The sequence below is a fragment of the Sorex araneus genome, chromosome 10 (assembly GCF_027595985.1).
Source record: "Sorex araneus isolate mSorAra2 chromosome 10, mSorAra2.pri, whole genome shotgun sequence".
In the NCBI taxonomy this organism is placed as follows: domain Eukaryota; kingdom Metazoa; phylum Chordata; class Mammalia; order Eulipotyphla; family Soricidae; genus Sorex; species Sorex araneus.
Window position 1 is genome coordinate 45,890,926 of NC_073311.1, and position 23,521 is coordinate 45,914,446.

General features: G+C 55.6%; 1 protein-coding gene across 2 annotated transcripts in view; it reads left to right on the top strand.

Annotated features, from left to right (window-relative positions):
• The window catches only part of CHST11 (carbohydrate sulfotransferase 11), a 198,019-nt gene that overhangs the window by 97,687 nt on the left and 76,811 nt on the right, over positions 1-23,521 (top strand). For both annotated transcript variants that reach the window (XM_055118387.1, XM_055118388.1), the window contains exon 2: positions 9,811-9,896. In XM_055118387.1, the coding sequence (XP_054974362.1) occupies positions 9,811-9,896 (86 nt within the window). The remainder of the gene's footprint in view (positions 1-9,810; positions 9,897-23,521) is intronic.

The following is a 23,521-nucleotide window of genomic DNA, read 5'->3' on the forward strand; positions in this document are numbered from 1 at the left end:
TCTCAATCTCTTGCTCTGTTTTTTTTTTTTTTTTGCTTTTTTTCGGGGGGAGTCACACCCAGCGATGCTCAGGGGTTACTCCTGGCTTTGCACTCAGGAATTACTCCTGGCGGTGCTTGGGGGACCATATGGGATGCCGGGGATCAAACCCGGGTTGGCCGCGTGCAAAGCAAACGCCCTACCCGCTGTGCTATCGCTCCGGCCCCTTGCTCTGTGTTTTGTTTGGGGGCCACACCCAGTGGTGCTCAGGGCTTACTCTTTACTCTGAGCTCAAGAATCACTCCTGGCGGTGCTCGGGAGACCATCGGGAGGGAACCCAAGCTGGCTGAGTGCAAGCGAGATGCTGTGCCCGCTGTGCTCCCTCTCGGCTCCCAACCTCTGGCTTTCTTCGAATCAACTTGTTCTGCCTCTGAGGGCCGGGGGAGGGGGCCAGGGAGCCCCGCTTAATGCTCCTTTTCTATTTCAGGGCCAGGCAGGACGATGACTTCACTGTCTGGCCAGTGCCAAGGGCAACCTGCCCCGCCGCGCCCGGCGTCCTAGCAGAATAGAAGGCTCCTCTGTGGAGAATCCAAGTTCTCCTCGGAGGTGTGTGGGGAAGGCCGGCCCACGCTCGGGGCTCGGGCCAACTCCCGACCGTTCTGCCTGAAAACCCAACAAATGGGGCCTTTTTATATGTCAGAGGTGGTATCTCGGGGCCACGCGGGTCCCACAGACGGTCACGGTAGCTCATCTCGCATGACGGTGGGAGCACTCACGACCCGTTTCCGCTGGGGGATGCCCATGGATGTATCGCCATGGTTACCGTGCTCCAAGGAGACCCACAGCAGTCTGTCTGTTCAGGGTCCTGGGAGCTGCCCGGCAGTGTAGGGGAGGGCCTGGACCCGCAGGCCGACTTGTCTGGGATTGGCCCTGCCTGGAGCAACTCCCTCCTGTAAAGACAAGGCCCTGGAGACTCCTCGATCCCACCACCCACGGTGGATGGTCCCTCCCCCCGGCTCCTGCTGCTGCTTGGGGACTCAGCTCAGCACTGCAACTCTCTTTAGGCCCTGAGGCATCGGGCCCTTAGAATCCTCGGACCCTGATCCAGCCTGATCCATGAACCTTGACCCCTGACCCAGCCCTGTCCTCGAACCTTGATCCAGCTCAATCCTCGAACCCTGACCCAGTGTCTCGAACTCTGACCCAGCTCAGTACTCTGATGCAGCCTAATTCTTAAACCCTAACCCAATCCAGTCCTCGAACCCTGATCCAGCCCAATCCTTGAAATGTAACCTACTCCAATCTTTGACCCCTGACCCAGTCCGATCCTTGAAACCTCACCTGACCTACTCTAATCCTCGAACCTTGACCCTACCCAGTCCTCAAGCTACCAAGCTACCCTGCCCAAGCTCTGGTCCAGTGCGGACCTTGAACCCTGACCCGAGAAATACAGCCAGGTGAGCACTGCTAGAAACTCCTCTTATGCATGACGCAGTTGATTTTGAAGTAACTTTTGGTGGCTGTGTGTTCAGGAAACCTTTTGTGTTGAATTTTCCCCCGAGTCCACATCCAGTTACCCGTCTCTGTGTGGGGTCGCAACTGCAGTGTAAGGAGCTAGACTCAGCTGGTTTGTTGTGATGAGCCTGACCCAAACGGGGAGAGCTTTCCATTTGTGTCTTTGCCCCTTTGTTCTTTTCTTGAGGCAGGGGGCACACCCAGGGTGCTTGGGGGAGCTGGTTCCCCTTAGCCGGGGCGTGGGATCGAGCTGGCTTCCCGCACTCCAAGCATCTCCTTCACCTGTCTCATGTCTTTTTTTTTGTTGATTTTTTTTTTTGGCTTTTTGGGTCACACCCGGTAATGCACAGGGGTTACTCCTGGCTCTGCACTCAGGAATTACTCCTGGCGGTGCTCAGGGGACCATATGGGATGCTGGGATTTGAACCTGGGTCGGCCGTGTGCAAGGCAAACGCCCTACCCGCTGTGCTATTGCTCCAGCCCCTGTTGGTTTGATTTTGAGCCACACCCAGTAGTACTCAGGCCTTAACTCCTGGTTTTGTGCTCAGGGATCACTCTCAGCAGGATTTTCGGGACCGTATGGGATGCTGGGGATCACGTCCAGGTCGGCCACGTGCAAGGCAAGCACACTGCCTGTTGAACTGTCTCTCTGACCCTCCCCCCATCTCATTTCTTTTCTTGTCTTTGGCTAGAAAATGTTGCTTGGTGCAGATGCAAACTCTGTTTTCTAAACCTTCATCTGCTTGATGATTTTTTTTTTGTTTTGTTCTCTTTCTGGGCCACACCTGGCAGCAATCAGAGTTGACTCCTGGTTCTGTGCTCAGAAATGACTCCTGATGGTGCTCGGGGGACCGTATGTGTTTGTAGGGATCAAACACTCATTGGCACCGTGCAGGGCAAGCACCCTACCCACTGTACTATTTCTTGGGCACTCCAAACAATATGTTTATTTATAGAGCCCAGAGTCTGAGCCTCATAATATTTTGAATTCTGTAAATTAACTAAATCCCTTTTGTATGTCTTCACAGTATTGCCTTTAATAACAGTCGTATTTGGAATAGCTCATGTACTCTGGTTTATTAGTGATCTACCTGAGAACTGTGATTTCTCTCTCCCTCCCTCCCTCTCTCTCTCTCTCTCTCTCTCTCTCTCCCTTTCTCTGTTTTATTTTTGGGCCACACCTGGCGGTGCGCAGTGGTTTCTCCTGGCTCTGTACTGAAGCATTCCTCCTGGTGGTGCCCAAGGGACCCAAGAAGGTGCCAGGAGTCTAACCTGGGTCGGCCACGTGCAAGGCAAGCGCCCTACTTTCTGTCCAATCCCTTTAACTTCATCCCTCTTTTCCTAAATATCTTTGAGGGATTCTCACCCCCCCCCACCACCACCATTTTTGGCCACTGGAAGGGAAATATTATAGTAAACATCTTTCTGCATAAATCTTGTCGCCTCTGTTGAGTTTTCCCTTGGTGGATTTTCCCCAGAGGGAGGTTGCTGGAGCCCAAGGCTATAAACATCTTCACGGCTCTAGGGATGCTGGGCGTGTGGGGAGATTTTTAAAATCTGTGTTCTCCTCTCTGTTTACATCTTGTGCCAGGAGACTGTCAGAAGAAAAATAATACAAATGAACAATTAAAAAGATGATTTCCATTTTCAACTCATTCAGACACGGGAATGAAGTGTGGCTGGCTGGCTGCCTTGGACAGCTCTGCACCTCCCTGGGGGAGCTGGTCTCCCGGGGTAGGGGAGGATGGTGGTGGGGCAGCTCGTCTAAGTGTAAGGAAGCGTGGTGGCGGGCAGCTGGTCTCTGGGGGTAGGGGAGGGTGGTGGTGGGGCAGCTCGCTGGGCTACTTCTTGCATCTGCTGAGAAAGGTACACGGCCTGTCTGCTCAGCTACCTCACTCCAGCGTCTGTAACTGCCCACTGAGTGATGCTTGTGTGGTTAGAGCTGCACAGTTAGAGCCGCATGGTTAGGGATACACAGTTAGAATGCGCGGTTAGAGATGCACAGTTAGAGCTGCATGGTTAGGGATGCACGGTTAGAATGCTCGGTTAGAGATGCACGGTTAGAGCTGCACATTTAGAGCTGCATAGTTGGAGATGCATGGTCAGAGATGCGTGGTTAGAGGTGCACGGTTAGAGGTGCACCGTTTGAGGTGCACAGAGATGCATGGTTAGAGCCGTATGGTTAGAACTGCACAGTTAGAGATGCACAGTTAGAGGTGCACGGTTAGAGGTGCACGGTTAGAGATGCACGGTTAGAAGTGCACGGTTAGAGATGCACGGTTAGTGGTGCACGGTTAGAGATGCACGGTTAGAGGTGCACGGTTAGAGATGCACGGTTAGAGATGCATGGTTAGTGGTGCACGGTTAGAGTCGCGTGGTTAGAGATGCACGGTTAGTGGTGCATGGTTAGAGGTGCACAGTTAGAGGTGCATGGTTAGAGCTGCATGCTTAGAGCTACACGGTTAGAGCTGCATGGTTAGAGCTGCAGGGTTAGAGGTGCACGGTTAGAGCCGCACGGTTTGAGCTCTGTGGTTACAGCCGCCCTGCTAGAGCAGCCTGTGTGGAGCAGCGTGGTTAGGGCTCCTGGAGCATTACCACCCCTTTCTGTCTGTGGATGCCACCGGGTTCCTCTCTGATTTATGAGATGGTTCCGTGTGCCCAGATTAGTGTGGATAGATCGTGCCTCTCACGGTGAGATTTCTGGTGGGGCCGGAGGAGGATCATATGGTCTTCTCTCGAAGAGGATTTTAAAACGGTAGCTCCTGACCCCCTGGGGAAGTAGAGGATCATGGTTTGCTGGGCTCTTACCACGGGCCAGTTACTCCCGAAACACTTGGCCCAGATTGTCATTTCCACCCCACTTCTCTACTGTTATTCCCATTTTCCCACTGTTGCACCACAGCCAGGACAGGGAATATGTTGTCAAGATTGCATGGAGTGGGAGCTCCCGTGCATACGTCCCAAAGGACCACTGCCACAACACTGCACACACGGAGCAGCTCCCGACAATGGGAATACATTCCCGGACAGTTCTGGAGGTGAGAAGCCAAACTCAGGGTGTGGACAGGCGGCTATGCCATCCGTAAATTCTCGTGGCGAGTCCCTTCCTGCCCCTTCTCAGCTTCTGTGGGCCCCGGCAGGCCTTGGCTTGTGGCTGCATCACTGCCCTGCCCGCGCAGGGCCTCTCCCTGCATCTCTCTGCCTCTTCTAAGGGCCCTGCGCCCTGGAATGCTGCAGGCCCTCTCGATCCTTCAATTACGGGAGCCGCTAAGCTCCTGTTTCCAGAGAAGCACCCGTTCTGCCATGCTGGGTGGAGGGGCCCTAACCAGACCTGAGCGTGGTGCGTTTAGCCGTGCTGCGGGGGCACCCCAGAGCGGAGGGAGACAGAGCAGAGGCCTGCCCTAATGCCTAGTTCTTGCCCAGACAGCCGTGAGAGAGCCAAGAGATGAGGGACAGTGTCTGCGGGTCTTCACTGAGACTCTGTGTGTCCCCCAGAGGGAGCGAGCTTTGAGCAAGCTGTGTGTGTGTGTGTGTGTGTGTGTGTGTGTGTGTGTGTGTGTGTGTGTAGGGGGTCGGGGTGGGGGGGCACCGCAGTGGCGCTGAAACGCTGCTCGTACTCCCCAGGCTTGGCATGGCTGGGCCGAGGAGGTGTGGGACTAATGTCCTGCCACGCATGAGCAGCTTAAATGAATATTTTCTTGGAATATTTTCTGTCTCAAGCAGCCGTCATACCCAGCCCCTCACACCCGTGGAGGACCCCCAGCGGCAGCTATAAATGGCTTCAAGTCATAAATTCAGACGTGGACCAGCCGCTGCAGGGGTGGGGTGTGTGGGGGGAAGTGTTGGGGCATGTCCGCACTTCTGGGGAAAGTATATTACCTGCACCGAGGCGAGGTGAATGGCCAAACCTTCCCGGGGGACTGTGCCGAGCGGAGTGGAAAGCTCTTCTGCAGGCGAGGAACTGCACTGGGGGGTGGCGGAGGCTTGTCCGTGGAGGGGGGCGGTGGGAGGGCAGCGCGTCTGCCAGAGCCGGCATCTCTCTTTCGTGCTGGGGACCTCGCTCGCCACTTCTCAGGGCCGACCCAGGTTCCCTGCTCGCACCTCACGTCCTTTTCACGGGGCATCGGATTCAGAAATTTGTGATGAGGGCGGACTCTCCTGTGCCCCCCAAACTCGGAGTACCCACTTCTTTATTTTTTTAGGGGGGTCACACCCCGTGATGCACAGGGGTTACTCCTGGCTCATGCACTCAGGAATTACTCCTGGTGGTGCTTGGTGGAGCATATGGGATGCTGGGAATTGAACCCGGGTTGGCCACGTGCAAGGCAAACACCCTACCCCCTGTGCTATTGCTCCAGCCCCGGAATAGCCACTTTTGTACTAGCAAAAGGTGCCGTTTCTCTAATGCCTCTGTTAATGTGGGTATTTTCATATCACTGAGGATGTGAGGGGTCTGCAAAGGAGCTTCTGTCACTGTCACTGTCACAGTCATCCCGTTGTTCATCAATTTGCTCAAGTGGGCACCAGTAACGACTCCATTGTGAGACTTGTTACTGTTTTTGGCATATTACATATGCCACGGGAGCTTGCCAGGCTCTGCTGTGCAGGCGGGATACTCTCGGTAGCTTGCCAGGCTCTCCAAGAGGGACTGGGGAATCGAACCCGGGTCAACCACATGCAAGGGAAACACCCTACCTGCTGTGCTGTCGCTCCAGTCCTTCTAAGTATCTAAAAGTATGCATCTTGGAATCCAGCCTTTTTTATCAGTTCCCGTCTTCTTCTGATCACTAGTGTGAGAGATTTTTACAGTCACATTTAGAGGAATCTTCAATGAACATTTGACCCTTTAACAAGCTTCATCTTTTAGCAATCTGCATGGCACTTAAAATCTCATATACTTAATGTCCTCAGAGTACTTTAGTTGTCTGGTTTACAGACAAATACACCAATTAAGTGTTATTCTTCAAACGGATGGGGGGATCTTGTGTCTGAGATACGGCAGCGTTCCAGGTAAGTGCAGTGGCTTCCGCTTAGAATCCCAAGGCCGGTCACTTGCTCAGTAAGGTCTTTTCATATCGGGGTTGCAAGGTGGGTTCCTCTTGAATAGGCCAGAATCTTGAAAATGCTCATACTTCCTCTTCAACGTGTTTTGTATTTAGCGTTAAAAATTGAGTTATGGTGAGGGAGCGATCACTTGCAAACGAAGCTCTTCTGCCCTTTAGTGGATTATTTTTAGCACTGTAGCATTGTCATCCCGTTGATCATCAATTTGCTAAAGCGGGCACCAGTAATGTCTCTATTGCAAGACTTGTTGTTACTGTTTTTGGCATATGGAATACGCCACGGGGAGCTTGCCAGCCTCTGCCGGGCGGGCGGGATACTCTCGGTAGCTTGCAGGGCTCTCCGAGAAGGACGGAGGAATCAAGCCTGGGTCAGCCGTGTGCAAGGCAAACGCCTTACCCGCTGTGCTATCGCTCCAGTCCATTCATAGCGAGCAACACAAAGTTCATTGTTTCAGTTCTGCTTTGGGGGACATGGTTTGGGATTTGGGGTGGAGACACTTGAAACATGATGGGGGGAAGGTGCAATGGTGGTGGGATTGGTGTTTGAATAGTAAATGTAGTGACTTATTGTGAACAACTTTATAAAAATAAAATAAAGTTTAGCTCCAAAAAAAGAAAAAAATAAAGCTCAGCCCTTTCGGCATATGAGCTGAAGGGAAGGAGGAAGGAGGGAGCCTGGTGTTGCAGGGGTGCCGTGGGAAGGTGCCGGGACTGGTGTTGGGGGCAGACAGCTTGGGCAAGGGCCTCTGCTCACGTGGGGCTCCACGTGAGCACAGCCTTGAACGACCTGGGTTTAGGAAAATAAGCCCGGTCAAGCAGGTGGATTCCCGGAGACCGTCGGTCTGTGCCTCGGCGGTCAGTGCCTGAGTCTAGCTGTCCCCCCCACACCCCTACCCCTCCCCCCCCCCCCCGCCCCGGCCACGTGTTCACGCCGTGGGCCGGCCACAACGTCTCTCACGGTTGTTTCTCCTCTGGGAGTGTCACTATGCCCTGGTATACCGAGGACACCTCACCCGCTGGGGGTGGAAATGAAAAAATGAAGTCATCAATGAAAGAAAAACACGCTGGAGGGCTTTCATTCTCCCCACAGGCGGCCGTGGAGGAACAAAGAGGCAGTGTTTCCTTCCGCGCGGGCTTGCTCGGGCTCGGACTTGGGGATGTGGGGCCGTTTGCTCTGGATCGCCTCCTCCCAGCACAGAGCTAGGGGCACGCAGCGTTTGCCTTGCACGTGGCCGGCCCGGGTTCGATTCCTCCGTCCCTCTCAGAGAGCCCGGCAAGCTACCGAGAGTCTCTCACCCGCACGGCAGAGCCTGGCAAGCTCCCCGTGGCGTATTCAATATGCCAGAAACAGTAACAAGTCTCACAATGGAGACGTTACTGGTGCCCGCTCGAGCAAATCAATGAACGATGGGATGACAGTGCTTTATTATTTCTTTTTGGGGGGGAGCACATCCAGTGATGCTCAGGGGTTACTCCTGGCTCTGTGGTCAGGAATTACTCTAGGCAGTGCTTGGGGGATCATGTGGGGTGCTGGGGATCAGACCTGGGTTGGCCATGTGCAAGGCAAGCACCCTATCCATGGTACCATCTCTCCACCCCAATATGTGAATTAAAAAAAATCATATTTTTCTTTGTTTCTTTATATCCTACACCTGAGAGGGCTCATTCTAGAAAGATACGTAGGGGGCAGCCGCTGGCCAGAGGCAACAAAAATGGTGATCTGAGCTTGCCTGAAGGGACAGTCCCCTGGGCACGGGTAGAGGGGAGTGAGTGCTCTGCTGGAGGGGGCCGTGTTGGGGGTGACAATGAAACCGTCAGTAACAGTGTTGTCAATCCCGGCACATCAGTTAGAACAAAAAGAAGCTGAAGGATTGAACACTGGACCGATGGACACGTGCCAGAGGACTTAGTTCCCTCAGCCCCTCTTGCCAACACACACCTTGAACGGTCTCCACCGGCTGTGCTGGAGGGAAGGACAGAATGTCAGAAAGTTCTGGAAAAACGTGTCTGACAAGAGATGTGGCTTGAAAGGAACTTCCAGCTGAACTCCAAGTGTTTTACATTTAAAATATTCATGTCACAGAACATAGAAATAGATTCTTTTCTTTAAAAGAAAATCCTAAAAAATAATAAAGCGTAGGTGAAGGTATAGCCCAACAGACTGGGTCCTTGCTTTGCGTTCAGGAGGTCTGGGCTTGGTCCCTCGCCCTGCCTGGTCCCTGGTCCTCGTCTGTATAGAGCTGGGGCGTGTATCCCTTGAACATTGCTGGGTGTTGCTCAAACAGTGGTTCAAGACCACTTTGAATTTTTGTTGCCTCTGACCCTTCCCAAGCGCAACTCACTGTTTCGTGGGATGGATATCCTTCACACCCCCTCAAATGCGTGGAGAAACACGGACCGATCACAGAAGACGTATCGGCGAGAGGCTCTGGGAAGGCCAGGCCTTCGCTCAAGGGAGGGTCTTGTGGGTACAATCTACCTGGTCCCTTAGGAACCGGGAGAGTGAGCTTGTCACTGGTGGTGGGATTTTATTCCACTCTTCCCCCTTTTGTAGATTGTTTCATTTCAAGGAACTCCAGATGTCTCTCTTGGGCTTTTCCCCCCAGGTCCTTCTGGCCAGAACTGTCACTGTCACTGTCATCCCGTTGCTCATTGATTTGTTCGAGCGGGCACCAGTCTCTCATTGTGAGACTTATTGTTACTGTTTTTGGCATATCCAATATGCCACGGGTAGCTTGCCAGGCTCTGCCGTGCGGGTTCGATACTCTCGGTAGCTTGCAGGGCTCTCCGAGGAGAGTGGAGGAATCGAACACGGGTCGGCTATCGTTCCAGCTGGCCAGAACAGCCACTGATTTTTTTTTTCTTTTTTGGGTCACACCTGGTGATGCACAGGGGTTACTCCTGGCTCTGCACTCAGGAATTACCCCCTGGCAGTGCTCAGGGAACCATATGGGATGCTGGGAATCGAACCCGGGTTGGCTTCGTGCAAGGCAAACACAAACACCTTACCCGCTGTGCTATTTCTCCAGCCCCGAACAGCCACTGATTTATGTATTTAGAAGCTTCCAGAGTGGTGGCCTGAAGGTTGGGGTAGACGAGATGGCCCCAGGACATGCATGGGGTCTTTCCTGCAGGAAGTCACCTCTGACGCTTCCCCTCTTTCTCCTTTGCTCCTTGGCACCCTTTTGCTTGGTCACCTCGCCCGCCTTCCCTGTGCGTCTGTTTCTGATGAGCCTTCGCTTTCTCTCCCCAGTCATGCGGAGGAACCCCTTTGGCGTGGACATCTGCTGCCGGAAGGGCTCTCGGAGTCCGCTGCAGGAGCTCTACAACCCCACCCAGGTAAGCTGCAAGGGGCAGAGAGGACCCCCAAGCCCAGGAATGCTGCTTTGGGGGAGATTTAAGACAACATCCTCACTGTCTGACTCGTCCTCTTCCGTGCTGGTTTTCGCTGTGTCCCCTTCTTCTGTCTAATGGGGCCCGAAGTTCGAGATGCTCACATTTACAGGGATGCTCTGACATCCTGCTGGACGAGGCTTCCTGACCTGCTTGGGTTTTGCAGCCACTGCTGGGCCTGTAAGAGCCCGCAGTGCCTTGCCACCTCCCTCTCGGCAGCCTCCGGGAAAGCTCAGGTGTGGTGAAGGTGCCACCCGGACCCCAGGGGTGGTTCTGAAAGCCAACGACGATGCCCCAGGAGTTCCAGCTTGGAGCCTGTTTGTCAAGACTGAGCATGTGGAGGGGCTCAGTGATGCTCTCAGTAAATTGGACGTGGTTATGGGAAAGTCTCTTGAAGCAAAGCAGACTTTTAGGAACTGTGTCATCCACGGGGAGCTGGGAGCTGAGGGAGGCAGCCTGGTTGCCATGGTGATGATTGATGCCTGGTGGTCTTGATGGGGCTTGGGGGTTGGGTCTTCTACAGGGCTATTAGTTAGGGCTTAGCACCAAGAATGGGGGAGGAACAAGTAGTGGAGATACTGTGGGCTTCGGTAGCTGCTTCAGCTCCCGCCTTAGAGCTTTTGTATCGGCTGCTTCATTTTGTGGCTCTGTGGCCCCAGGTGTGTGGTGGGGGAAGGTAGTGCTTGCCCTCAGCGGTGCTGAGTTTGCAGAAGCCTGGCTGAGGCTTGGGCCTGAGAGCTTGCTGAGCCCACATCTCTCACCTCTTACCTGTCTGTCCTCCCTCTGGACAGACAGACTGATAGACACAGACACAAACCCACATCTCCCACCTCTCACCTGTCTGTACTCTCTCTGGATAGACAGACAGACTGATAGACAGATAGACGGACAGACAGACAGATAGATACACACACACACACATACACACACACATGCTGAGCCCACATTTCCCATCTCTCATCTGTCCTCCCTCTGGGAAAGGGGCACCTGTATTTGTGCATCTGAGGTGACTTCACTAAGCACATACCACATATGCACATGCGCACACATGTATGCACATATGCACTTGCATACCTACATGTGCACACATGAACATGCATATGTGCACACACTTGCATGCTCACATGTGCACACATGCATACACGTGTGTGCACATGTACACAGCCATGCATGTGCCACACATGTATGCACACATGCATACATGCATGTGTGCATACTCAGACACGTGCACATGTACACATGCTCACACGCACATACACACACACTCGTGCACCCCATCGCTGAGGAGCTCCGGTGTGATGCGGTCAGAAGCCCCGGGCTGCTGCAAACTCAGTTCCCACGGCTCCACTCTGGGCCTTCTGAACCCAGCAGGGCGTTAGATGCTGACGCCCTTTCGCCTCCACCTGCTTTGTATGTAGCTTTACTGTGTGCCAGGGAAGGGCTGTCCTTCCAGATGAGACAGTTGAGAGGCACGAGGGCAGGTCAGTCGTGCCAATTGTGCCATTTTCCTGCTGGCTTCGATGTTGCTTAGCAATGTTTTGTTGGGGACACCAGGCTACAATACCCTGAATGGACTCCAGCTTGGTAGAACCCCAAGTCTTATTGGCTCTGGGCAATCAGAGGGATTTGTCTGTTGGGTTGCAACAGGATCTGCTTTTTCTCAGAGCTCTGGAACCCGGCCTGCCTGAGGCGTACCTGTTCAGGGCTTCTGTTGGGGCTCAAGCCCCCTTCCCAGCCAGCCTGCACCCCACCTTTGACAGAGGTTTTCCGGGTGCCCGGCTGGGGCTCACCACCCTCTGCCCACATGCCCTGTGGCTCTGACGAGGAGTTTTTACAGGCGACGCCACAGGCTGGGAAGAGCCTGTTTCTGAAGCGGGGACCCGGCCTGGGCGCAGGATGTTTTGGGGCCGCGTCCGACCGTCCGACCTGCCTGGGCCTGTGTCGACTCCTGGGCAGCGTCTGGCCAGCCTAGCGGGGTGCCCCAGGAGCCTGCGATGGGAAGAGGCGAGTCCAGACCTCAGCTCCTGCCTGTGGACCTCCCCACTGGCTTTGGGGGGGCATCAGTTGTGGGGTGGTCCCCACCCCTCAGAGAGTGTTCCCTCAGGAAGTTCTCCTCATTTCCTCGGGAATGCTCTTCCTTCCCGGACCAGATTCCTTGACCGGCTACAGTTCTGGTCCATTGCCCTGATGCCCGTGCCTCGGGACACAAGGGGGCCGAGGGGGCTTTGGAGGACAGGAGCCTGTTGAGGCCCTGAGACGTGGACATGCTTGTCCCTGTCAGGCTTGATGGTGGACCCTCATGTCCCCATCGGCCAAGCTGTCAGCCCGGCTGCTGGCCCAGGGGGATATTATCACTGAGGCAGCCCCCAGACCGTCTCCTCAAGTCGGTTGCGCTGTAACAATACCCTTTTGATTTGGCCCACTTACCGGGCTCAGTAACCTGGGGCAAAGGAACCATTTGTTCGGGACGAACAGAAACCACCCGTTTCTGAGGCAAGAAAGTCCCCATCTGAGTGACTGTCCAGAAACCAAAGGCCAGCACGCTGGCGTGTGTAGAAATTCCTCAGCCTATAGTACACCGCACCTTGGGCACTGCACCCCATTTCAGGTATAGGAAAGCAAATGTCAGGATGGTGCTGTATTTGCCTGAAATCTGTCTCTTTTTTAGGGGGACCACAACCAGTGGTGCTGGAGGGTCTTTTTCTGGTGTGGTGCTTGCAGGGGTCAGCCCTTAGTGGTCCTTGGGGGCTCGGGATGTGCCCGGAACCAATCCTGACCATGCACTCACACACCAGCCTAACCTCATAGTTCCTACCTGGTAAGAAGCAGGAAGTATTCAGCTCCAGGGTGGGGACAGAATCGTGTAGAGCGTTTCTTAACTCTGTTCTCTTCACAGAGACGGTAATTTTCCCTTGGCAGAAATCATCCCGACTCCTCTCAAGAAAAAAAGGGGGGAAAAAAAAAAGGGAGAAAGAGTCCAAATTCTTTATTGGACAAAGGCTTAAAAGCTCCCTTAGGAAAATTGGCTCCAATCTGATTCTCTTGTCCAAGGTTTTCAGTTTTTATTTTAGTGCCTTGCAAACGCCTCACCACTGAACCAACAATTGGTTTGAAAAAGAAAAAAAAAAAGTTCGTAGTCGTTATTCTTAGAGAAAGTGTGCTCTGGTGTCTTATAATTTTCCTGGTTCTCTGCTGTCTGCCTGGCCCCAAAATAAAACGTAATTGCCCACCCGATCAGCCGGAGCCAAGTCACCGAAAGTTCAGGAGTTGCCAGCTGCGTCTTTGTGAACCGTGTTCACATCTGTGTGTGCGCGCGGGCCAGGCTGTGCCAGCAGCCATCCGTAGGGCGTAATTGCCCCCGAAATGCCAGCGAGGGCGAGACAGCTTGTCCTCCTGCGTCGCCCACCGCCGGGACCTCTTGTGGGTTGCCTGCCACCCTCCCGGCCTCACTCATGTGGTTCAGCCCTGCCCTCTCTGCTGCTTTCTTTAGCTTCCTCTTGCTTTGTGATTACCCCGTTCCAAGGAGACAGATGCCCGGCCTCGGTCAGTGTGCAGAGGCTGGAGACGGGGCACGGGGCACGTTGGAGCCAGGGCTGGGCAGCTGTCCCTGGGGGGCCACGAGAGAGGTGGGGGACAACTCCCCCACCTTCGAGAAGGCCTGGCGGTATCCTGGGGGCACCACTGGAGAGCAGTGAAGACACCGAGGGCCGGAGGGATGGTATGGAGGCAGAGATGCGTGCCCAGCACCTGGCTGCGGCCACGACCCTGGTTTGAATCCCAGTGCTGCGTCTGATCTGCCGACAATCCCAGATGTGCTCTCTGAGCACTGAGCCAGGTGTGGCCCCTGAGCACTGCGTGGGAACCCCACTCCCAACAAAAAGGAGGAAGGATGAGGGGAAAGATCGTGGGGCACAGCTGAGTCTCTGTGACCCGATGGGCTGGGGCGGTGCAGGGAGGAAGTGCAGAGAAGAGGAAGAGGAAGAAGATTTGCTTTTTGCCAATAGTCTAATACAGCATTTTTCAATTGGGAGGAGGGACCAAATAACCCCCAGAATATCCCGAGGGGACCATCATTGAATATGTGTTGATGGGGGCCCCCGGCATGAAATGAGGGGGCCAGTGGCAGGACCGAGGGGGCTCCAGGAAGGAATCCAGGTCGGAAGGGGGTCCCGGTGGGAAAAAAGGCCGAGGGACACTGGTGGTTCTTGTAGACGCTTTATGCGTGCCCAGCAGTCCCTGGAAGGCGCCCCGGACCCCCCTACGTGTCGGCCTATCGACTGAGGTTCTGAACGCTGGAGTGCTTCACCAGGCCCCTGGGTGGGGCGAGGTCACGGGAGGCCAAGAGGTGCTCCCACAGCCCGTCCTTGGTCAGGTGATCCCTAATCTTTGAGGGGCTTTCTTGAGTTTTTCTTCCCAGGGACCCCCGCTGAGACCTGAATGGGGGGCTGTGACCCAGACACTGCAGGGGCTGGGGCCTGAGGTGCTGTCTAATGGGTACTTGCTGTTTGAGTTAATTTTGGGGGGCTCAGAAGGTGACTTACTGGCTTAAAGGGCCTATGGGGCCTCGAGCTTAAACCTTCAGAAACCGCCCTACGGTGGCGATCCCGGCCACCACTGTGTTCTGGGCTCCCTGGGAGACATGAAAACCCTCGTGGAGAAGATTTAGGTTTGCTTCCGCAGTCCTGGACGCAGCGTTTCCTCCTGGCCAGAGCCTCGCCAGGCCAGAGTCCCGAGCTGCCCACCCCTAGCCTAGGAACTCTGCTGCAGGCCGGCACCCCCGGTTGGATGTGGGAGCAGGCCATCGCTCAGCTCCGCAGAGCCCGGCTGCCTCCTCGCCCAGCCCAGATGCCTTCCCGGCTCTGCCAACACTCGTCTCTCACAGTCGACGTAGCGGAATAAACAGGGGAAAGAGATACGTGCCCCAGCCCAGAGAGCCTTCTGTCAGATGTGAGGGAGGGTCCCCAGGGAGGCCTTCCCCCCTCGAGAGCAGGACGGCGGGAGGCTTCCCAGAAGAGGTGCCCGTGGACGCGCATACACACAGACTCACACACACACGTGCGTGCACACACACACGCACACACACATACATCCACATGCACACAGGCACACACATACAGGCACACATACACACGTGTGCACACATACACATGCACACACACACACACACATACACACACACACGCGCACACACACAGTCCTGGGCAGAGGAGGGAACAGCATCACAGAGGGGAGGAACAGCAGGTGTGGAACTCAGGACAGTTCCTGGTGCGACAGAGAATGAGGCCAGGCTGGTGCCCAGGTGAAGGTCACACTGGGGACAGTGTGGGGAGGCCCCAAAGGCTTATGGGCAAAGAGAGGGGTAGTGTTTTGGGGGGGTGGAGGGGCTGCCTCTGAAGAAATGACTAGGGGACCCATTACTAGGCTAGTTTTGTAGGCTGGACAGTTCCGTGCGTGGGCCCGGCGGTGCTGGGGGCCACGTCTGGTGGTGCTCTGGGGCCCTTGTGGTACTGCAGGTGGACTTTGGGACCTTAAGAGTTGGTGTTTAGGGGCTGAAGCGATAGCACAGCGGGTAGGATGTTTGCCCTGCACGTGGCCGACCCGGGTTCGATTCCCAGCATCCCATACGGTCCCCTGAGCACTGCCAGGAGTAACCAGGAGTAAAGCCAGGAGTAACCCCTGTGCATCGCCAGGTGTGACCCAAAAAGCAAAAAAAAAAAAAAAAAAAAAGACTTGGTGTTTAACCCCCAGTAGGGTGAAGCCCCCCCAGGTGCCCCCAGGGGGCGCTCTGCAGTTTCTGAATCAGCTACTGACTGCTATTTAACGGGGTCGTCTTTCAGGCAAGCCCCACCTCCAATTATCAGGTGGACTTGGATGAGATAAGGCGAGCAGTGTGCAATGCTAGCTGCACAGTGGGGACCCCGTCCCACCCCCAGGGGGCTTGGAGGTGATGACCCTTGCTGAGCCTCACCCCGAGGGTTCGAGCCTTGTAAAGGGTTCTGGCAGTTCTGCGTTCCCGCCGACTTGGAGCATCTAGAAAGCCGTGCGCGTGAGAACCCGTGCCTCTGATTCTCCCAGAACCCACTTGCTGTGGGTATAGGATGCCTCTGGGTGCATGCCCTGGTCAGTCACTCTATTTCCAGCCCCCTCTTGGAAACCCCCCCCACCCCGCCCCGCCTCGCCCCTGTGGTCTGTGGGCGCGTGCCTCAGCATGGGGCCTGCACCAGCTTTAGGTGGACGAGCCCTCTAAGGTGGCTTCCCCATGCCAGGTTTGGGAGGTGCCTCGTGGAGGGAACATGTGCTGGGGTAAGTGGCACGCTCCATTCCGTGCCGGGCATCTGACGGGCGCTGGAAGCATCTGCTCCAGCCTCCCAGTGAAGCGGGCAATGGGGACGGGACCATCTGCCTTCTGAATTGTTTGGGAAGAATAGGGGGCCTGGGCACAGGCACCCGGGGGAGGGCAGGGAAGAGGAGACAGGGTGCAGCCCCCAGCTCTGGGCTGCGGGCCCCGCCATGGCCAGCCACCTGGCCGGTGACGAGCCGGTCTCATTATCTTGCCTTGACCCAGCAGCTGTCTGCCAGCCGAAAGGGCGCTTAAATGACTGAGTCGTGGATGGGCTTCTGACGCCAAGATATTACTTACTGTCGCTCTCACCGTGTGGCAGCTGGCTGGCCAGGACGAAATACTACATTAACTTCATCTTACACACGGCACTTGGGAGGATGCTTCATTATTAATCACAAATTACAATAGGCCAGCGAAGCCTATTGCAAAAAAAAAAAAAACAAGCCGAGGGGCCACTAGTGCCCAGGGCTTTATTATTTTGGAGCCCTGAAAGGTGCCCTGCATCAGGTTTCTTATTATTATCAGGTCAGATGGTGGTTCTGGAGGCGACCATAGTCTGGGTCAGAGGAAAGGGGTGTCCTGAGGCCACTCCTTACCCCCCCACCTCATTCTCTGGTTTCCTTATGTTTAAAATAAAATAGAGCATGGAAACTTTTTTTTTTTTTTTTTTTGCTGGGCTATAAGATTGGAAACCACGTTTCTGGATGCCCAGAGCCAAACTGGTGTAGTCGGCAAACCTCAGCAATCTGAGTCAAGTTGAGCCTCCTTAGGGGACCTGAACCACTGCCGTGGGGTCGCGGGCTTTCTGCAGGTGCACGCTGGGAATTTCACAGAATGTGAAGAAGATAGATGGTTTCCTCCGGCCTGGAAACAGCTCACTATTCATTTCGAAGGCTTTCGAACACGTGTGATGTATGGTTTGTGTGTGGCAGACTTCGTGACTACGTGAGCTCGGTGCGCTGATTTATAAGGTCGTGGGAGTGTGTGTGTGTGTGTGTGTGTGTGTGTGTGTGTGTGTGTGTCTGTCTGTCTGTCTGTCTGTCTGTCTGTTCCTACAGCCCATATCCTGAGAAATGGGTAGATGTAGCAGTCAAGTTTTAAGTTCTCCCATGCTTGTGCATGTCAAACGCTGTGTCTAGCTGGGTGCCTGGGTAAAGAGCAGCCAGCACGAGACTCCGTCTCTGGGCAGTGTTAATGAGATCTCTGTCGTCTTGCCCGCGGGTCCTCAGTCATCCCCGCCGTCGTTTTTGGCGGCTGTCCTGCTCGAGGAAGCCTCATCGGACCGAAGTGTTCAGCTCTGGAGCTGCAGTGCTGGGTGCTAACGGGGTCTTGCTGTGCAAATAGACTCCGGTGTGTATTCCGACATAAGAGTGACATGCGCGTGACCAAATGACCTGGGCAGTTTGCCGGGAGAGACACGCAGCTGTCAAATCAGCCTCTTTGGGAAAGTTGGTTCCAGAAGCACCTTGCATTAGCAGAGACTTCCGTGCGATTTGATTTTTCTGTAAGTCACAACGCTCAGGCGGGTTGCTCGGTCCACTGAGTTGTAACCGGATGGGAATGGATCTAGCTGAAATAAAGCCCTTGCTGATTCTCCACGACTCGATAGAACAGATGTGGCAGAGGGGCGGGGGAGAGGGGGATCCGCATTCATCCTGGTAGGAAAAGGGGCTTTCCATCTCTCTCCACCCCTGAGTGCCGTGAAATCGGGGGCAGTCAGCCGAAAAAACGTCTCCAGCTCTGGAAACCTCATTTGTCGAGGAGAAACAAAGTTATGAAGAGACTTAAATAGCAAAGTATGCAGGCCACTTCAGACACGGGGCAAACTGCTCAGCCCCTGCTGGCTTAGATGATGTTTCTTAAGCTCAGGTGAAGCTTCAGCAGTGGCTCCCCGACCCCCACCCCTCCCCTTCCTACTCTGAGGCTGACCTGAGATGAGTCCTGCCTCCCAGCCAGAGGAGGCAAACGGGAACTTTTCCAGCTGCTGCATTTTAAAAAGCAATGAGAGTGCCAGTGAAATAGTACAGTGGGTTAGACGCATGTCTTACACATGGCTTGGGGGCGGGGGGGAGTCCATAGGAGGTCCCTAGCTCCTCTTATGGTCACCCAAACCCCATCAGAAGTGATTACTGAGAGCAGAGCCAGGAATAAGCCTAAACATGTGCCCCCTCTGTTAAAAAAAAAAAAAAGAAAATCAAAAGAAAGCAGATGATGTTCTTTTTGATATTATGTAGCTGACTCAGTCTACCCCTAACTTAATGTTTCTTCCCATAATCAGTAAGAATTCATCACCATCATTTTTGTCTTTGTTTCTGCTTCATCTGTGCGCGTCTTAGTGTGGGTTGGCCTAATGGTCAGTGTCCATATATGGCCAGAGGGGCGGGAGGGGTGTCTCAGAACCCCGCCTGGCCCCCCTGCCCATGCGTGTGTGCAGGCTGTGTGTATTTGCTCCCAGGGAGCTAAGGAGACACGGAAGAGGCGCTCCATGACTGTGTGGACGAGGCCTGATGCTGCTCGACCCCGTGAAGGAGCTGGGGACACTGAGTCACGGGCCCGATTGCGGCTGGGCTGGGCAGTTGTTCCAAGCCTGCCTCGCCCGTTGGCTCCATTTCCCCCGCTCCCCACTCTCCTTCCCTCCGCCCTCCCCGAGTCACAGAGAGGAAGGAACGTGGTGAGCCTGCAGAGACGTGGAGCCGAAACGCTTCCCCACCTCTTCCGAGTCTCTGCTCAGTGTCAGGGCCGCCAGCCGAGCCCACAGACGGGCCTGAAACACTCTGGGGCGGCCGTAACCCTGACATAAGGTCTGGGCAGGGTGGGTCCCTCCTTGGCTCCTGCTCTTTGGTCGGCACCAGCTGTTTGCTGGTGATCTGTGATGTTCTGGGCTTTGGAAGCATTGCCTTGGGCTCTGAGTGTGTGTGTGTGTGTGTGTGTGTGTGTGTGTGTGTCCACGTTAGTCTTTCTTTTTTTGCTTTCTTTCTTTTTTTGTTTTGTTTTGTTTTTGGGTCACACCAGTGATGCACAGGGGTTACTCCTGGCGGTGCTCACAGGACCGCATGGGATGCTGGGAATCCAACCCAGGTCAGCTGCGTGCAAGGCAAACGCCTTACCCACTGTGCTATCACTCCGGCCCCCACATAATTAGTCTTTTTAATGAAGACCCAGATCCTGTTGGGTCGGGCCTTGAGCTCTGCCAGCGGGGACTTCGTTTTAGCCACTTACATTGCAGTGGCCCTGCTTGCCGGTGAGCTTGGGTTCAGAGGGAGTTTGGTTTTTCCGCCTCTGTGTTCGACTCGGGGTACCAGTCAACCCTGGCTGCCTCCCGTGTGTACGACCCTCACCCTCGGCGAGACACCAGGGCTTGGAAGACAAAGATGCCCTTGCTCTCAGCTCGGACAGTCAGGCCCAGGACACCGTCAGGCTTCCGAGTCCCTGTGACTTCAGTGGGCGATGCCGGAGGAGAGAGAGAGGGGCCGGTTGCCTGGAGCAGGTGAGAGGGTCTGTGCTCACATGCGTGAAGCCACACCGGGTGTGTGCCAGTGGCTGTGTGTGTGTGTGTGTGTGTGTGTGTGTGTGCCTTCGTGCCTGCGGCCGGAGCTGTTGGGTTCTGGCAGAGGGGAGAGGGGCAATGCCTCTCTCGGGTCAGAGCCTTGCCCCCCACCTCCACCCACCCGCGTCTGCTGGGGCGGGGCAGGGCCAGGCGGCGTGAGGCCTGCCTTCGGCTGTGCCGCTGCCTTCCAGGGGGTCAGGCGCCCCAGGCTCCCCGCCCGTCTGTGTGTTCTGGATCCCTGAGCTCCACCACCTCTCTGCTGCCTGCAGACGCCACCCTCTTGGCCTCGATCCAGCTGTGACAGGTGGGGGGGCAGCTCTGGCGGGGAGGGGAACTTTCCGGAACAGGCCGCGGGGTATGGTGCCCGGGCAGGCTCCAGAACACGGCCTGTGGCAGCATTTCCTCGTCTCTGCCTTAAACCAAGGGTTTCGAGCCACAGAGCTGGCACAGATTCATTACTGGCCGTCACTGGAGTGTTGGAGGGAGAGAGACAGACAGACAGACAGACAGAGACAGAGAGATATCACTGAGCGGAGAGAGATCACTCCGAACTGATATATATATATATATATATATATATATATATATATATATATATATATAGAGGGGGGTGGGGAGAGAGATCCCCCTGAGCTGAGAGAGACAGAGACAGAGAAGGAGATCCCTCTGAGCTGAGAGGGAAAGAGAGATCTCTCTGAGCTCAGAGACAGAGACAGAGAGATCCCTCTGAGCTAAGAGGGAGAGAAATCACTCTGAGCTGAGAGAGAGAGAGAGACAGCCCTCTGAGCTGAGAGAGAAAGGGAGACAGAGACAGAGAAAGATCCCTGTGAGCTGAGAGAGGAAGAGAGAGAGATCCCTCTGAGCTGAGAGAGAGAGGGAGACAGAGACAGAGAGATCTCTCTGAGCTGAGAGAGAGAGGGAGACAGAGACAGAGAGAGATCCCTCTGAGCTGAGAGAGGAAGAGAGAGAAAGAGAGAGATCCCTCTGAGCTGAGAGAGAGGGAGACAGAGACAGAGAGATCTCTCTGAGCTGAAGAGGGAGGGACACAGAGAGAGAGAGAGAGAGAGAGAGAGAGAGAGAGAGAGAGAGAGAGAGAGAGAGGGAGAGAGAGAGCCCTTCGAGCTTGTTGCGTCTCCCCTCGTACCCCGTGGGGCATCCCCAGCCACATCCGGCTATAAGCACGTCCTGTGGGTTCAGTTCTCGGCTTCTGATCACTCCACCAGCCCCGGGCTTGCTTGGACCTGGTGTTTGGGGAGGGCTGAGAGAAGGGCCTGATGTCTGTGGGCACACGGCGGGGCCTGGGGGCCAGAGCATTAGCACAGCGGGGAGGGCGTTGGCCTTGCACGCGGCCGACCCAAGTTCCATCCCCAGCATCCCATGTGGTCCCCCGAGCACTGCCAGGAGTAGTTCCTGAGTGCAGAGCCAGGAGTAACCCCCAAGCATCGGCCAGGTGCGACCCAAAAGGAGAAAACAAAAACCCCAAGCCCCACACTGTCTGGCCTGGTCGAGCACGTAGGTCTGTCCCGAAGCCTGGCGCCCCAGCTGGAACCCCAGAGCTACCCCCTAACCAGCTGCCGGACCGGGGAGATCTTATCTTCTCTGTGCCTCGGTTTCCTCTTGCCACCCCCGATCCCTACCTCAGCCTTCTGGTGAGGAGTAATGAAAGTCCCACGCAGGAAGTGCTTGCGGCGGAGGCTGGCCTGAGGGTTGCTTCTGAGAGGGTCGTCTGCAGCCTGCCTTGCTCAGGCACAGGGGCCACGAGGGGGCCCGTGAGTCGGCCCCCAGAGGGCGGGGGTGAAGGCTGGTCGAGGGGAGACAGAGCTCGCTCTAGCGAGGGGCGCCCACCTGTGAGAGGCACGCGGAGCCCCAGTTCTGCTCCCCGACACCTCCTAGTCCCCTCACCAGCAGTGCTCAGGCCACGCCCCCACGCGCCAGTGGGGTGATGTGGGCGGCTTCCGAGGAGGCCTGCCTGCTTTGGGGCCTCAGCTCCCGCCGTGCCTTTGCATCTCCAGAGGGAAACGGACGAACCTCTCAGCGCGGACCACACCTGCCGGCCTTGCGGTTTCTGGGGGCGTCAGAGGCGTGTCTAAGCTCCCACTCGGTCGCTTTGTGCCACCAAGTACAAGGGCTCCTGCCCTCAGCTGCCTGGACGGCACCTGGTGGGGGGGGGGCGTTAGAAATGCGGGGCCACGGCCTTCACGGTGGGCAGCGGTCCGTTCGTTAGCTGGGCTTGCTAGGAGCAGGAACTGGAGCGGCTCCTGGGCACCCCCATGCCCCCGAGCTGCAGCCCCTCCCCCCCCGCCCCACCTGGCCTTAGATTCCACAGGACTCATGTGCCCTGCCTGGGCTTCGGGACCCGGAAAGCAGGAGAACTTGGCGCCTTTGTCCAAACTTGGAAACCGCAGCTGTGTTTCTGAGCCTGGGGTGCTCGTCAGTGGTGGGGGACTGGAGTCGGGGGGCAGGCAGGGGGCATGGCGGGGCCCAACCAGCACCCCGGGTGCATTCGATATTTGGAGAGATAATAGTACAGCGGCCTTGGTTGGTTGGGGCTGACCCTGATTCGGTCCCAGCATCCCGTGTTGTCCCACAAACCCTGCCAGGAGTGATCCCTGAGCACAGAGCCAGGAGCACTGCCAGTGGGGGCAAGCATGCCGGCTACTAGCAGCAGGTAGAGGTTGGGGTGTCACTGACCCTTCCCTGGAGAGGGGAGCCCCTGGATCTATGCCAGCCTCTGTTGGTTCAGTGTTGGTTCCACAGCCTGGCATGGACCCTGGCAGAGGTGGGGGAGGGAATTGTATAAAGCACAGGAAGGGGTCACACACACACACACACACACACACACACGCACATGTACACGTACACATGCGCACACACACATGCACATATACATGCACACACACATGTACACCACACAGGCACACACATACCCACGTGCTCGTGTACACACACATGCACGCACACACATGCACACGTACACACACGTGCACACATACACGCCTGCACATACACACACACGAGCACACTTGCACAGCCCTTACCACTAAGGGTAAAGAACTCGATGCACACAAACCCTGGCTTTTGCAGATGGAGCGCTCTGCGTTCCACTTTTCCAGAGCAATCTGCAAATGCATGAACAAGGGGATGCCTTGTGATCTTTGCTGCGGTGCCTGTTTGAATCAGCGGAAGCTGGTCTCCGTCCCGGCAATAAGCCGGCCCGGCCGTCCACCCAGCAGTGGCTTTGTACATGGGTAATTGTCATTCCCCAGGAAACGTCACCCCGGACGGAGGGAGCCCCTGGAAAAATCTCATCTCATTTAGTAGGGAAAGTGCATGCTGGCAAGTGAGGAGGCTGTCGTGGCACATGTCCCACGGAGGTGTTCTCTCACCGAGTGGCCCGTCTGCCTCCCCACCCGTCCATCCACATGCTGTGTCCTGTGTGAGCCGGGGCCCGCATTCCTAATCTCCGTCTGGAATCGGGGGGGCCTCGGCTCTCTCGGCGGGGTTCCCTTCGTTTTCCAGGATAAATGAGCTGGTGACTAAAGAGAAATGTGACTATTTTAAGGAACTGGCAGATAGAGGGGAGTCTCAACAGCAGCAGAGATCCAGTGATTTGCAGTCAGGAGGAGAAGGAATGGAGCGAGAAAGAGAAATCCATCGTCAATCTCCACACCTCTTGTTTGT